This window comes from Cervus elaphus, chromosome 5 (assembly GCF_910594005.1).
Source record: "Cervus elaphus chromosome 5, mCerEla1.1, whole genome shotgun sequence".
NCBI lineage: Eukaryota > Metazoa > Chordata > Mammalia > Artiodactyla > Cervidae > Cervus > Cervus elaphus.
In genome coordinates this window covers 114,552,956-114,569,582 of record NC_057819.1, presented here as the reverse complement: position 1 = coordinate 114,569,582, position 16,627 = coordinate 114,552,956, and the positions used below count along the sequence as shown (strand labels likewise).

Sequence of the window (16,627 nt, the reverse complement as noted above, 5' to 3'; positions counted from 1 at the left end):
GAGCTGGAGCTGGGTGTGGGCCTGGTCCCCGCCTGGGCGCCTGCCAGCTTCTGGCCTGGAGGATGTGGGTGAAGCCAGTGTCCTTCCCTTGGGCCCCGGGGCTCACGTTCAGGTGTGAGAAGTTGGCGGAGATCATCTGGCAGAACCGGCAGCAAATCCGCAGAGCCGAGCACCTCTGCCAGCAGCTGCCCATCCCCGGCCCCGTGGAGGAGATGCTGGCCGAGGTCAACGCCACCATCACTGACATCATCTCAGCCCTGGTGACCAGGTGACTGCTGCCTCCTGGCCACGCCCCACTCCCATCTGGTTGCCCTGGGTGGGGGGCAGCAAGGTCTTTAAAGATGGGGAGCTCTAGCTTAAATCCTTCAGTTTCTGCCTCACACCCTCATCCCATCCTCCTCTGTCCCCTGTTGCTATGGCCTCTTGCTGTTCACCCCACCCGTTTTTCTCATGGACACTACACGGACGTTTGTCTCCTGCAATTCGTTTTAGTCGCTGAGTTCCTTTCACTGCCTCCCTTCCCACCAGCTCCCCCGACTCACAGTGACCTCCAGGGAGGGTGGACTGTGCCCCAAGCCCTCCCTGCACCTGCTCAGCCCAGTGCAAGGCAGCCTCCCCACATGGAGGGAGTGTCCAGAGCCCTGTCCCCTGAAGCATCTCCTGTCCCCGCAGCACATTCATCATCGAGAAGCAGCCCCCTCAGGTCCTGAAGACCCAGACCAAGTTTGCGGCCACCGTGCGCCTGCTGGTGGGCGGGAAGCTGAACGTGCACATGAACCCCCCCCAGGTGAAGGCCACCATCATCAGCGAGCAGCAGGCCAAGTCACTGCTCAAGAACGAGAACACCCGCAAGTATGTTGCCCTGGAAACAGAAGGAAAGGGATCCCACCTCCTGGCAAGTCTAGGCCTGACCCTTTGTAGGAGCGCCTCTCCTAGCTCTCAGAGAAGGAATAAGGGTGTTCTTGTGTAAAGAAACTCTGATACAGTAGGCATATGTCTAAGGAAACTTCTTGTGTGTTTTATGTATGTTTACTTCTTATATCATTTATGCAGCTGAACCCCCGTTTCCTCTTAAATGACTTGAGTTTTTGACAGCCTCCTTTATTTCCTCCCACCCCCAATATATCACACCCCGTCATGTGTGCTGAGACCCTGTGTGGGCATAGAGTTGAGTCTGTCTCTCGTTTGCAGTGATTACAGCGGGGAGATCCTGAACAACTGCTGTGTGATGGAGTATCACCAGGCCACAGGCACCCTGAGCGCCCACTTCAGGAACATGGTGAGGATGGGAGAAGAGGAAGAACAGACTTTCCCTCTAGTTGCTTGAGGGCTTTATCCTCTCATCTTTCTCCTTGGCAGTCCCTGAAACGAATTAAGAGATCTGACCGTCGTGGGGCAGAGTCAGTGACAGAAGAAAAATTTACCATCCTTTTTGAATCACAGTTCAGTGTTGGTGGAAATGAGCTGGTTTTTCAAGTCAAGGTGTGTGTGTGTGTATACTTTATATCCCAAAAGAATTGTTTTGATCTCAGAGTATCTTTTCATTTATTTTTATTTTGGAATTCATTTACGTTGTGTTAGTGTCAGGTGTACCTACTTGTGATTATTGATGAATAGAAAGTGAGGAGACCTCATCCTTAGGACTCTGTCTCTTAGATTCTCTTAAGACATGAACAAATAATAGTGAAATGAAATAGCTAGAATTACGGGTAGAAGTGAACCCAGGGACACATCACTCAGAATGGATTTGAGCACAGTTATTGTTAAATTTTAGACATTAGTTTCTTGCTATTTTTTTTCCCAGAAATGTCTCCATATTCTTTCTCTTTTCTATCTGTTCTCTAACTTCAAGAAACTTACTCTATACTTCAGAAATATCTAAATCTCAAAATGTCATGCAGAAATATCTCTGCTAAAATACCTTAAATTTCTAAGACTGTGCAAATGTGATGTCTTGTTGTTCCTGGAGCCATTCCTGTTCTGTGTTTGAGGGTGACATTTACTGAAATGGAGAGAGGATGCACGTGTTGTGATGGAAACAAAAGGAGAGAAGGGCAGAGCATGTGGCTGTGGACTCTCAGCCCTCTCCCGTGTCTCTTTCAGACCCTGTCTCTCCCAGTGGTGGTGATTGTTCACGGCAGCCAGGATAACAATGCGACGGCCACCGTCCTCTGGGACAACGCTTTTGCAGAGCCTGTGAGTGCATTCCTTGGGTCTGAAGGTCTCAAGACCTTGACACTGGTGTCCTCAGTCCCTGTCAGTCTCTTTATCCCCACCAAAAGGCTTAGAAAAAAAATGCTGTGTTCCTTAGGAGGCAGAATGGAGAGCATCTGGAAAGTAGAATGAGCAGGCGCTTGAAGAATGGCCAGGGTTTCAAGTCAGGCCCCATCATTTCCTCACTCTGACCACAGGAAATTTGCTTGACCTCTCCGAGTCTAAGCTTCCCATGAGTGTCTGCAACACAGGGAGAGTAGTGCTCCAGAGTGGTATTTGGAAGATTCATCCACAAAATGCTTGTCACATAGTCAGTACTCCGTAAATATTATTTTGAATCCTGGGTAAAACCATGCATGGAGTTTGGGACTCCCCAGTTTCTTCTAGTGGTTGTGTACTTTATCAGGAAGTCACTTTTGGTTAGAAGTTGCTTCCTGTCATCGTCCCTCCAGTGACTGAGGGTGACATTTCATGTCTATTCCAAATTTTGGCTCTATGACTCATCCCAAGTCTCAGGAAGAATGAGATGCTATGTGTAAAGGAATGAGTGTGATTCTGCGGATGTATCACCTCAGTACTGTCTGGGTACCACTCGTGTGTGGCTGGCTTGATCATTTTCAAAACATGTCAGTAGATAGAGTTCTGTGTGGCGCATATTTCCAGTAGAAATTAGTCCAAAGAACCTGATGAAAGGTTATACTTGTTATTTGGAACATAAAGGTATGTCCTTCTCTAATGTGGCTCTAACGTGAAGAGTCTGACATGGCATTTTCAACAGGGCTCTTTTGAGAACAATATTTTTGCAGCAGGGATGAGATTTTTAGCAGAAATTCTGCCATTCTTGTGGTATAAACCCTGCGTTTGAGGCTCTTTTAAAAAACATCTACCTAAGGAGCTCGAAGAGAGAATTTGATTTGATTTGATCAAATCCTCTCTTGGATTTGATTGATCCAAGAGAGGATTTTGGAGGAACAATCAATTAAAACAAGAAGACAACTATTCACCAAAGGACTAGACTTTTTAATAAATAAATTTATGTATAGAAATGTATATATATATATAAACACTTATATATATATATATATATATATATATATATATATATGAGGGAATTTGAGTAAGTGAGAAAAGACAAGGAAAAATTGAAAATTTTAAAAAATATCTTGGGGACTTCCCTTGTGGTCTAGCAGCTAAGACTCCGTGCTCCCACTGCAGGGGGCCTGGGTTTGGTCCCTGGTCAGGGAACTAGATCCCACATGCTGCAACTAAGACCCAGCACAGACAAATAAAAATTAAAAAAAAAAAATCTGCCTCCATTTGTCCTGATGATCCTCCTGGATAGGATTGCCACGTCTGCTCTCCTCTCCCTCTCTGCCTGTCCCCAAATCTCACTCCTTGTGTAACTCTGGCATCTCCTGCCATATGTCATTCCTGAAGTATCTTATCTAAATAAATAATTTTTAACATTTTCAGTTATGTTAATAACTAGTGTACATCTTACTTTTTTTTTAAATTTATTGAAGTATAGTTGATTTACAATGTTGTGTTAATTTCTGATGTACAGCAAAGTGTTCAGTCAGTTCAGTCGCTCAGTTGTGTCTGACTCTTTGCAACCCCATAGACTGCAGCATGCCAGGCTTCCGTGTCCATCACCAGCTCCTGGAACTTGCTCAAACTCATGTCTATCGAGTCGGTGATGCCATCCAACCATTTCACTTTCTGTCGTCCCCTTCTCCTCCTGGCTTCAATCTTTCCCAGCATCAGGGTCTTTTCAAATGAGTCAGCTCTTCACATCAGGTGGCCAGAGTATTGGAGTTTCAGCTTCCAATGTATATTCAGGACTGATTTCCTTTAGGATTGACTGGTTGGATCTCCTTGCAGTCCAAGGGACTCTGAAGAGTCTTCTCCAACACCACAATTCAAAAGCATCAGTTCTTCGGCGCTAAGCTTTCTTTATGGTCCAACTCTCACATCCATACATGACTACTGGAAAAACCATAGCTTTGACTGGACAGACCTTTGTTGGCAAAGTAGTGTCTCTACTTTTTAATATGCTATCTAGGTTTGTCATAGCTTTTCTTCCAAGGAGCAAATGTCTTTTAATTTCATGGCTGCAGTCACCATCTGCAGTGATTTTGGGAGCCCAAGAAAATAAAGTCTGTCACTGTTTCCATTATTTCCCCATCTATTTGCCATGAAATGATGGGACTGGATGCCATGTTCTTAAGTTTTTTGAATGTTGAGTTTTGAGCCAACTTTTTCACTCTCCTCTTTCACTTCCATTAAGAGGCTCTTTAGTTCCTCTTCACTTTCTGCCACAAGGATGGTATCACCTGAGTATCTCAGGTTATTGATATTTCTCCTGGCAATCTTGATTCCAGCTTGTGCTTCATCTTGCCTGGCATTTCACATGATGTACTCTGCATATAAGTTAAATAAGCAGGGTAACAATATACAGTCTTGATGTACTCCTTTCCCAATTTGGAATCAGTCTGTTGTTTCATATCTGGTTCTAACTGTTGCTTCTTGACCTGCGTACAGATTTCTCAGGAGGCAGGTAAGGTGGTCTGGTATTCCCGCTCTTGAAGCAAAGTGTTTCTATATATATATATTTTTTTCTGATGGTTTGTTGCAGGATGTTGAATATAGTTCCCTGTGCTATACAGTAGGACCTTGTTGTTTATCTGTTTTATATATAATAGCTTGTATCTGCTAATCCCAAACTCCTAATTTCTCCCTTTCCAACTCCCTCTCCCCTTTCTAAAGTTTGTTTTCTTTGTGAGTCTGTTTCTGTTTTGTAAACAAGTCTGTGTCTTATTTTAGATCCCACATATAAGTAATATCATATGGTTTTTGTCTTTCTCTTTCTGACCTCACTTAGTGTGAAGAGCTCTAGGCCCATTAGTATTGCTACAGATGGCATTGTTTTTAATGGCTGAGCAGCATTCCGTTGTATTTGTCCACCACACCTTCATCTGCTCACCTTTCGGTGGACATTTAGGTTGTTCCCGTGTCTTGGCTATTGTAAGTAGTGCTTCTCTGAGCACAGGGGCACATGTATCTTTTTGAATTAGAGTTTTCTCTGGATATATACCCAGGAGTGGGATTGCTGGATCTTACGGCAACTCTTTTTAGTTTTTCTTAAGGAACCTCCATCCTGTTTTCCATAGTGGCTGCACCAATTTATATTTCCACCAGCACTGTAGGAGGGTTCCCCTTTCTCCACATCTTCTCCATTATGCTGTTTTAGAACAAATACAGACTTGTGGGAATTATTCTACAGATGTATTTGCCTATATGTGAAATGAGATGAATACACTGCAGCTTTGCTTGTAACAATAGCCAAAGACTTAAGGATGATACATAGATGTCCACCAATGGAGATCTGGTTAAATATATTATTGTTCCTCCATACTGTAGAATATTTAGCAGCCACAAAAGAAAATGAAAAATTTCTTTATGTGCTAATGTGAGGTCTTCTAGATAAAGTATTAAGTGAAAAAAAGGAGATGCAGAATACGTGGGTTTTATATTTTAAGAAAAGAAAATTATACATATTCGCTGACAGGCCTGGAATATCTTTGTTAGTATACACAATAAACTAGATTACATGCTTTGGGGAGAGGAACTAGATTGCTGGCAGACACAGATAGGAAAGTGATAGGAAAGTGACTTCACTGTATACCCTTCTGTGCTTTTTAAATTTTATATCATGTGAAGGAATTGCCTTTTCCAAAAGAAATTTATAATAAAATAAAATGAAGTACTGTGACCGAATGGGATGAAAGCAGTTTTTAATAAATTTATATCTGAATCTGTTTCTCAGTAAAATCTTCAGCTCACAGTTTCTACTCTTCCATACAAGTTATTTCACTTTAAGCTCGCGTTCTTGGCAGAAGGAGTCAAGAGCAAGGATGACACTTGAGCACACATGTATGAACACACACACAACACACACACACATTCTCTCCATATACCTAGAGAACCAGTCTTGTAGACTTCGACTCCCTTTGAATTTCCAGTATCAGAGCCAGACCTTGGTCATGTTTTTTTTCATGACTGTTGAAACACGACACATCCAGCAGCTCACTTACAGAATCCCACAGAAAGCACGAGGTTACCTTCCAAGTTTTGAGTGAAGAAGAGAAGATGGATCCTTCTGAATTTCACGAAACGGCACACCCCAAGGAAGTTTGAGTTGACACTCAGGCTCAGCCAGACAAGTGTTTGTAACTCCATCCAGTCCCTGGTGTTTTTCTCTTGCGCATCAAGGGTATAAATCATGCGACTGTTTTCTCCTAAGGTTTCTGGCTTCTCTCCCCCTCAGGGCAGGGTTCCGTTTGCAGTGCCCGACAAAGTCCTGTGGCCGCAGCTGTGCGAGGCGCTCAACATGAAATTCAAGGCCGAGGTGCAGAGCAACCGGGGCCTGACCAAGGAGAACCTGGTGTTCCTGGCGCAGAAGCTGTTCAACAGCAGCAGCAGCCACCTCGAGGACTACAACGGCATGTCCGTGTCCTGGTCCCAGTTCAACCGGGTGAGGAACGCACCACCGGCAGCGATTAGATCAGCCCCTGCAAACCGAGTCCCTCAGGAGCCTCCCTGCACCAGGCCCTCACTCCTCGTGTCTCTAATGTGATGTGCCCGTGATATTAGGAAGCTTCTGAACAGATGGACAACCTCATACATTTTATGTAGAAAATTACATGCTTGAATATTTAAGCAAATCGGGTGCACTAGCATGCAGCCAGTGCATTTTCTCCTTTGTAAAGGAAACAGCAAAGTGAACAGTAATGTAATTCATGAGAAGTAAAGCTTTTGTGATGATCAGAGCTCCATGGCTCTGTCCCCTTGACCCTCTGATGTTCCTTGATGCATAATGCAAAGTCAGGCTCCCATGGAACCCTCAGTCCAAGAAAGAGGATGCTGATGAAGGAAATTTAAGTTGATTTTAAATTGAACTTTAATTTCTTTGCTTACACCCCCACCCCACTTACTTTAAGTGCCCTAATTCAGAGATTTCATAGTCTCTGAGTATGTCTTTTTTGAACGGTTATGTGCCAACCAGCTGGCTAAGAGGTTTGCTGGTGATCAGAGGAGCTTTGCTAGGAGAAGCAGGAGGCCCTCATGGTCTGTCTTTGCCATTGCAGTATAGCTCCTGCCTTCCAACAGAATCAGATCACTGCGTTTGGCTGCTAATTGTTGGTAACACCCAGATGATAGAGTGTTCCCTATAGCCTCGTGGTGCGATCTGATGTAATTCACGTTTACGCATCACCGGAGCATCTTGTTAAGGGGTGGGCTTGGATGCAGCAGGCCTGAGATGAGGCCTGACATTCTGCATTTCTCAGAAGCTCCTGGGTGATGCTGCTGCGGTTCGTCACAGGCCACAATCACAACCAACAAAGGACTAGTCAGCCCAGATGCAGGGGAGAGGGTGTGTGGCCAGGCCCACTGAGTGTTGGTAATTGCTTTGTGGTGTTTTCCCCTTCTCCCGTCTTTTCTTCTCTGCACTGTTTTTTGGTTGTAGGACCCTTTGGTCAAACTCATGCAGGCATCTATATTTGTATGTTCCTGACAGTGTGGATGTTTTCCATTTAATTTGTCCAGTTAAAGCGTATCCAGGCAATCAGACCCTGAGCGTGGCTTTTGCCTTCTTGGGTTCACTGTTGTCTCTCCAACCAGGAGAATTTACCCGGACGGAATTATACTTTCTGGCAGTGGTTTGATGGTGTTATGGAAGTGTTAAAGAAACATCTCAAGCCTCATTGGAATGATGGGTGAGCATTGTCATTTACTAAGCTGGCAGTAGAGTGGCAAGGTCTTCCTTCTTGCATTTAAACATCACACTCTGCTTCTGCCCCTTTGGCCTTTATGATCCAGGGCCATCTTGGGTTTCGTGAACAAGCAACAGGCCCACGACCTGCTCATCAACAAGCCAGACGGGACCTTCCTGCTGAGGTTCAGTGACTCTGAAATTGGTGGCATCACCATTGCTTGGAAGTTTGATTCTCGTGAGTGTCTCTCCCTTTTTAGGACATCTTGGCTCTGGTTAGGTGCTTACATTGCAAAATTATTATACTTTAACCACCAGTTCATTGAGTACTTGTTATTATTCCTTGGGGCCAGTACTAATTATGGGAAGCACAAATGGATAACCATGACACAGCTGCAGCTGGTGTAAAATCTTATCATGGGAAACACAAGCACTAATTTTGAGAAACACAAATGGATAGCTACCTTTGTAATGCAGTATCCTGCCCAAAGTGTCAGCTGCTTCACCTTTGAACTTTTTGCCTTATTATTCAAGCTTGGGCTTATTTCAGTAAAGAATTACTCTGTCGTTTGGAGTCATTAGAATGGAAATAATATGCTGTTTTCATTGTTCCCTTATCCTAACCTAAGGTTACAGCTATTGGCCATTTTCATCTGGAAATATTAGTTCTTTCCTCTGATCCTCACAGTCAAACAAGAGTAGCGTGGTTGTTTTTGGTAACTTAAAGGTTTAAATAGCTTTTAATAACTCTCACACACCCTCTGGCTATGGACACGCTTCCTGTCTCTCTTACGTGCTTTTGTAGAGGGAATCAGAGACTGGAGTCAGCAACAAGTTTCTTGTAGGGAGGGAGAGAACACTGTTTGAACTGGAAACTGCCTGAGATCATTTGATCTCAAGGGAAGTAGGGCATGCGGTACCCGCTTATCTACGCATGACCTTTAAAACTGCTTAATCCACAACCCACGGTTATTTTTAAATGGAGATTTTTATTAGGACAATTTTCATCGAGAGCTTTATTTGTAGTCTCTTTGGGTTTTAAGGTTTCCTGTTCACAAGTCATATTTAGAACCATGATTATTCTGTCTGTTGATCTAGAGGAAAGAATGTTTTGGAATCTGATGCCTTTTACCACCAGAGATTTCTCCATCCGCTCCCTGGCCGACCGCCTGGGAGACCTGAGTTACCTTATCTACGTGTTTCCTGACCGGCCCAAAGATGAAGTGTACTCCAAGTATTACACCCCAGTTCCATGCGAGCCTGCCACTGGTAACAATGTTCGCATTCTGATTTGGTTTTGTTGTGATTTGGGGCTTTGTCTTAGGTGTATGTGTGTCTGTGTCTGTATAAAATCTGTACAGTTAATACTCAGTGGTTGCTGTTTGAGCTTTATGCAGGGCAGATATAAATCCCAGGCTGTTTTCTTTAGTCAGACAAAAAACATATTCACCACCAGCCCCAAGTATCAAACTGAAGGGAATGAGTATCTGTTTGAATCCTGGCTTTTAATTCTTTTGGGTATTTTCCCAGAAGGGAAAGGACTGCTTTATATGATAATTCATATGATTAACTTTTTGAGGAACCACCATAGTGTTTTTCTAGCAGCTGCAGTGTGTTAACAATGTACAAGTTTAGAGCAAACAAAATTAGGAAGGTAAAATTTTGTTTTTTAAAACAGAGATGGTTTTATTGCTTTCTGAGCATAAAAGTATTATGTATTTATTGTAAAATTTTCCAGAATAGTATAGAAAAGAAAATAGATATCACACGACATTCTTATCTCATCCACATAAACAATTTAGTAAATGTTCTTCAGTCCACATAGCTGGGTTTTCTGCATTCAGTCACCAGAGGCTTATTGAGTACTTCCTGTGTGGGGATTACAATCTAATAGCAGAAGGAAGACAATAAACAAGTAAATAAACATATCTATTTAGTGATGGTCGTTATGAAAACAAATAAGGTGAAGGGATAGGGAGTCCAAAAGAGGTGGCCCTTCACACACGTGGTCTGAGGAGGCAACATCAGAGCTGAGTGAAGTAGGAGGTCACACACAGATCTCAAGAGAGAACACTCTAGGCCGAGAGAACAAGAGCAGAGACTCTGAGATGGGAATGAAGTTGGCGTGTTTAGAAAATCTCATGAGGACCCGGGAGGCTGGAACTGGATGAGCAGGGGAGAAATGGCAGGAGACGAGGCCAGAGCAGCAGGAAGGACCGGGTCGTGGCGGGTTTGGGTCATACCGTACATCATCATTTATGACCTGATTACTCTTCCACTGAAAAATACATCACAGGCAGAGTTACAGGCTAGTAAATATAGACTAACATTGCATCGTTTTAACAATAGCCTAGACTTCATTGTACGGTGATTCTGTGTTGGTTATTTAAGATACTTTGAAGTTAGTCACAGTTTTTTTGTGATGATTAATAGCAAGATAACCAGGCACCTGCATCTCATTCCACTTGTTTCCTTAGGACAAATTCCTAAAGACAAATTTGAGACACGTGGTAGGTGCTTTTCAAGCATTTTGACACATCTTTCCAGAATTGCCCTCCAGAAAGTGGAGTCTGTTTCCACTGCCACAGACGCCTGTCTGAGTGTCTGTTTCTCTATCCTCCTCCTGCCAGGCATAGAGTCTCTTCATCAGCTTCCTGTTTGCCAGCCTGACATGAGATCTTACGTGTCAGGGCATACACATGAGATCTTAGTTCTTATTTTTCATTTCTTTAATTCTTCATAAGCTCAAAACATCTTTTCATGTAATGGCAATAATAACAGTGATAATAAATGAAGTAATAATAGCAGCGAACGTTTGTTGAACACTTACTTGCGTACCAGACACTTTTCTGAGCACATTTAAAATCGTTTCTCTTTTAATCTTCAAGCCAGGCCTGTGCAGTAGCTACTGTTCCCATCCCCAGGTTTCATTTGAGGAGCTGAGGCCCAGAGGAGTAAAGTAATTTGTCAGAGGTCTCACAGCTAGGAAAAGGCCAAGCCAGGGTTTGAGCTCAGTCTAGCCTGTGCTTCTTAACCTCTGCATTATTGGCCATTTGTATTTCTCCTGTACGTTTCTATTCCTTGTTCATTTTTCTTTTGGAGTTCCTTTTTCCTTAATGACATGCAAGGGTTTTTATATAGTAAATAAAGCCTTTATCATATATAGCAGAGATGTTTTTCTTTGTGTCATGGTTCTTTTAACATTTAGGTTTTGTTTTGCTGAAGTGCAAAGATGTGTATTTTCTACATAGCCCAATCTGTCGACCTTTTTCCTTTAGAGATTCTGCCTTCTGTATCATGCCTTCCCACCTGGTTATATTTCTAGGTGGGGAAGTAAGCCAAAATATTTTTAGACTTATGTGGTATTTTGGATTAAACCTGCCACTGCTTCTTTTTATGAGCCCAGCTAATCTAGGTTTTCAAATGTTATTTTTATAGCATTTCTTTGTTTCTTATCTTTTCTGCCATTCTATAAAATTCTCTGTAGACAGTAAAGCACAAAAAGCATGCGATATTATGAAAAGGCAGCCACTGACGTTAGAAGCCCCAGAAGAAGCAGGTCAGGATAACAGGCTATGTGTGACCCATGGCGCGGTTCAGTCTCTTAGACTGAGTCATCCTTCTGACCTCAACGGAATCTTCGCTGTCTAATATAGTTAAGACATACTTGTTGCCTTCCTCACACACCCAGGAAACAAGACATCACCGACTTCAGACTATCACGTTCCTAGTACCGACCTTAGCTGGATTTCCATAGCCAGCCTTTTGAGAAGGTAACTCTGCCTTATCCCCTCGGTTGATGCCTAGCCTATCACATCCCAGAGAGGATGCTGTGGAGAGTGAGACACTGCAGCAGCAGTATTTTTTTTTTTTTTTTCTAACCAGTCATGCAGCATAAATGGCACCCACCGGGAGGCACGACCATCACATGACTCCCAAGTACAGAAACCCACACAAAGAACACGCAGACACCTGACAGAGTGACTTTCCATTTCCTGAAAGAGTAGAAGCTCAGAGCAGAGTAACTCCCAGGACACTTGAGTCAGATTAATTCCCTTCTGATGCTTAGATTTTTCCGCACGACCCCTGGCAAGCGTTGGGCCACCATCCCTGTGAATACCTCCAGTGATAAGGAAGTCAGTTCTTCCCGAGGCTGTTTCTCTAGAGCCCAGTGGTGACAGCATCCTTCCTTGTCTGATTGGGAAGTTGTCCAGTCGTGACCTTCCCAAGTTGGTCCTCGTTTTGTTGCCAGACCTTCTGTATCTGCAGCTTGAAACTTTTGAAGATATGTTTTCTTTTTACAGTGAGTGTGCAGTTAATGCTTGATTTAGATTTGTATTGAAGTTTACCTCTTTTATGGTTTAAAGAATGTATTAGCACATCCTAGCCAACTTGGAAGCTCTCTTAACTTCCATTGTCAGTATTGAGGCTTCTCCTCTCCTGGGTCTTCCTAATGAGTTAAAATACGTGCTTGTGGGACTTCCCTGGTGCTCCAGTGGCTAAGAGTTTGCATTCCCGATACAGGGGGCCCAGGTTTGAGCCCTGGTCAAAGAATTAGATCCCACATGCCTCAACTAAGCCAAAATTAATTATTTTAAAAGACTCCATGCTCCCAATGCAAGGGTTTTGGTTTTGATCCCAGGCTGGGGAACTAAGACCCCACATGCCACACTACAAGACCAAAAGAAATGAGAGAGAGAAATTAAAGACACGCTTGTACCAAATCCTAAGAGAAAATGAGGTGATTCTGTCTTATCCTAAGAAAAGATGGGATTCTTAAGGGAGACTGCATCGTCATTTCATTTGAAAACTTTGGTTCTCATCATCATCTTCCCCACTCGGCAGCTAAAGCAGTGGATGGATACGTGAAGCCACAGATCAAGCAAGTGGTCCCTGAGTAAGTGTCCGGGTCCAGCTCTGGTCTCCTGCTGCCCCTTCTGTCCTCCCCTGCCTCCACCTGGCTCTCCTTACCCCCACTGCCTCCCCTCCTATTCCCTACCCGCGCCCCCCACTACACACACACACACACCTGGCCCAGCCCTGGGGAGGGAACTGGGCCCTGGTCACGAGGGGACTGGAACCCAGGGCCCAGCTCCCACATCCAGAGCCCCAGGCTCAGTGGCCATTGTCCTTCCACACCTGAGAAAGACACAAAAGTGCCCCCTCCCCACTCCCCCCTGCTAAGGCTCCGCTTCCTCCCACAGGTTTGTGAGCGCCTCTGCAGACTCTGCGGGAGGCAGCGCCACCTACATGGACCAGGCTCCCTCCCCAGCCGTGTGCCCCCAGGCTCACTATAACATGTACCCACAGAAGTAGGTTGTGTTCTCATGGGGCTCCGGGGGGAGGAACTGGGCACCCGGCCTCAGGCTGGGTGCCCAGAGGACTGATGGGCAAGGACACCAGGGCTGGTCTGGGTCTGAGACCACCCAGGCCAGGCGGGCTCAGGCATGTGCCCAGGTGGGAGGGAGAAATTTGACCGCATTGGTAGTATCGAACAGGTGATGGGCAATATCACCTGCTCCGCTCTTCTAAAGTGGAGATTTTTCTGGCCCTGTGTAAGAACCAGATGGAGTTTAAGTATGTGCGGGCAGCCAGTGTTGAGGCTGGGTAGGCTGGGTATTTTAGTCCGAGTCACTGTGTCCAACCAGCTGGCAGGCGACTCTGCCCCAGGGTTCAGGTTGCCTTACTGGCTGCCCGCCAGGTCTGGGCCAAGGGTGCAGGCAGTCTGAGCCGCTCACCTGGCGGGGCGCAGGGTGGCCTCTGCTGCTCCTTGTTGGCCTCTGGCCTCTCCCTTCCCTCACCCTCTCCTCTTTTCCTCCCAAGCCCCGACCCCGTCCTTGACAACGATGGTGACTTCGACCTGGACGACACGATGGACGTGGCGCGGCGTGTGGAGGAGCTCCTAGGCCGACCCATGGACAGCCAGTGGATCCCCCACGCACAGTCGTGACACCCCACCCCCCCGCCCCGTCGCATCTCTAGCTTCTTCGTCCTTGCCAGAGGAGTTACTTTTGTGGATGTTTTAATTCCATGAATCGCTTCTCTTTGGAAACAATACTCATAATGTGAAGTGTGAATACTAGTTGTGATTTCAGTGTTTCTGTGCGTGGTGGCACCAGTGAAGGGCGTGCGAGTGTGTGTGTGAGTGTGCGCGTGCACGTCGTGCTGCTTCTCCCCCTTGCTGTCCAGAGTTTAGCTGCGGCACTGGGGCCGCAGACAGAGGCTCTGGCTGTCTGAACCTTGTGCAGAATGGCAGTTAGTTCCATGAACCTGGAACTGGGCCATGTGTCTTGAGGTCCAGTGGCTCTGACTCATGGCTCTTCAAGTGCGGGAAGGACAGAGGGAGGTGGGACACCTCCCATCTGGTGAATTTTTGTCACTGTGTTTGCCAAGCCGTTGATCTATACCCGTGATTGTCTCTGCTTTTCTTCTGAAGCGTAGAAACTGCCTTGTGACGAAGAAAGTCAGTCCTCCCTCCTTCCCTCTCCCCCAGCCCCCGTTTTCCTGGGTAGGGATGGGAAAAGGAGGGACATACAGTAGTGGCTGGGGCGAGGGAAGTCGTGGCTTTTGCGGTGGGCAGTGGCTTTCTAAATAACTGGTAGCCCATCTTATGTTCTCCACTTCCCACGCTCACTCCCACGCCCCGTGGAATTGCCACTTAGTTCCTATGTGTGTACACATGTGCAGACACGTTTGATGAAGTAGAGGAAAGACAAGGGGGTCGCATAACCAGAGCGTACAGTGTTGATGTCCTTTATGTCGTGGCCGGATTGAACGGCCCGGCCCTGGCTCACGGGCTCTGAGGATGTCGCCTTGTTGCCCGGGAAAAACCATCAGTCTGCCCGCCCTCCTCTGCCCTGGTGGAGGCGCAAGCCAGGTTTTCTAAAGGCATATTGATGACGGCTTTTTGCAAACGTTGAATCGTGTTTTTGTGTCTAAATTGGGACTTCTCGGTTTCCCCTTCTCGCCCTAATTTGACATTAGAATTCTTTCTTCCTGCGTCAGGTCATGTGCCTTTGACTCGCCGCAGGTCACATCTGTTCCCTTCACTGTCCACACACAGTGTCTTGGGGAGTAGGTGGCTAGAGTGTGGGCTGAACCCAGGACCTGTGTGTTGCCCACCTGGCCTGGGTGCTGGGTGTCAGCATTGGGGTAATTTGGGGAAACGCAGTCAGCAGGTTTGCTGGGAAGTTTGGTAAGCTCAAAAACAAAGCAAAACAAAAAATCCTAAGCATAATTTTGTCCAAAATTTCTTCCATAGCTTTACACCAGAAAGAAGGAATGGGCTGTGGCAGGCAGGTGGAAAAAGGGGGAGGCAGGTATAGCTTTGGGGTTTAAGCCTGTAAGGTCACCCCAGCTCCCCTCGAAAAGAAGGGCCTGACCACACCCAGGAGGGAATGGCCCTAAAGACATTATTTTTATACATGTGGGGAAATGAACATATTTTTTTTACAAAATTAACTTCTGAATTTATCAGTGTTTTAATGTTAAAGGAAAATATTTCTCTGTAGTAAATATTTATTGGAAGATGACTTTTTAAAAGCTGCTCTTTGCCCTAGCTTAGTTTCGTACACTGATTTATCAATATTTTTCTATGCTGGGCGGTAGACTGTCTCTGCCTCTGATGACCAGGCTGACCCCTCCATGGATACCAGCACTGACGTAGCAGCCCCTTATGTCCTCAAGATTTGATTAAAATCCCCGCCTCCCCCTCCCCGCCCCCTCGCCGAGGATGGGAGTGTTGGGGAAAGGTGGAAAGGAAGCCTAGTTGCCCCTGTCACCCAGGCACTTTGAGTGCCAACCCTGGGGGCCCCCGCAACCCTGGGGGCAGGGAGTGACATGCTTTGAGATGAGCGGTTGGCCCGGCCCCAGGCAGGCCAAGGGCGGAGCTCTCACTGCATAGTTAGCACCGGGGTGGGGAGAACAGGTGCCCAGGAGAGTGGCTGCCCGGAGCCTGGGGGTTCCTGCGCGTGTCCCACGGCTGAGCTGTCCTCAGTTTTCCTGAGACTGTGTCTCCTGATAGAGATTGTGACTGAAAGGCGCGCTCACTGTCTGCATATAGCTTCTCTCTCCTCCCTCTTCTGCAAACCACAAGGAGAGGCGACGGCAAGTCTCGACTGCCTCAGCCCCTTGCTCGCTCCCAGACACACACACACAAGTCACCAAAACGTTTCAATGTACGGTGTGTGCAGGGCTTTGTAGTGGGTGAGGGGGGAGACTAAAAGTGAATATAACTTAAAATAGCAGCATACTTTTTTATAATTTTTCTTTATAAAACTTTGTGAAGTTATTTCAGATACATATTTTAGTCTTGATGCAGATTAGTATATAGCCGCCCAAAAAAAGTATTGTGTACAATTTGGGATAGTCACAAAATTGTGTATTTTATGTTACAATAAATACTTCCACTCAGTGGACAACATGGAGTCCTCTTTTTATTTCGTTCCGCCAGGTGCTGAGATAGGGTGGTTTTGACGGGGAAATATTTGAAATCATCAGTGTGACTCTGAAAAAAGGAACTAGTTGGGCGTTGGCTGCCTCAGAGCGTGTGTGTGTCACCAGCTTTGATGGCTAATGGGGGCATTTCTTACCTTTCTGTTTGCATGAGGTTTTGAAAATTAGAATGATAGTTTTTATCTC

The 16,627-nt window shown here is 45.6% G+C and overlaps 1 protein-coding gene across 5 annotated transcripts in view; it reads left to right on the top strand.

Moving 5' to 3' along the window:
- Positions 1-16,407, top strand: part of STAT5B (signal transducer and activator of transcription 5B) — a 63,913-nt gene extending 47,506 nt beyond the window's left edge. For 4 of the 5 annotated variants that reach the window (XM_043904631.1, XM_043904634.1, XM_043904632.1 and 1 more), the window contains 12 exons: positions 113-268; positions 673-852; positions 1,192-1,279; positions 1,360-1,482; positions 2,104-2,196; positions 6,542-6,748; positions 7,897-7,991; positions 8,095-8,225; positions 9,086-9,256; positions 12,833-12,884; positions 13,192-13,299; positions 13,811-16,407. In XM_043904631.1, the coding sequence (XP_043760566.1) occupies positions 113-268; positions 673-852; positions 1,192-1,279; positions 1,360-1,482; positions 2,104-2,196; positions 6,542-6,748; positions 7,897-7,991; positions 8,095-8,225; positions 9,086-9,256; positions 12,833-12,884; positions 13,192-13,299; positions 13,811-13,937 (1,531 nt within the window). In that variant the 3' untranslated portion in view covers positions 13,938-16,407. Of the gene's footprint in view, positions 1-112; positions 269-672; positions 853-1,191; positions 1,280-1,359; positions 1,483-2,103; positions 2,197-6,541; positions 6,749-7,896; positions 7,992-8,094; positions 8,226-9,085; positions 9,265-12,832; positions 12,885-13,191; positions 13,300-13,810 lie in introns of those variants that run through there. The other variant, XM_043904635.1, reaches the window with a different exon arrangement.
- Positions 16,408-16,627: the final 220 nt, after the last annotated feature.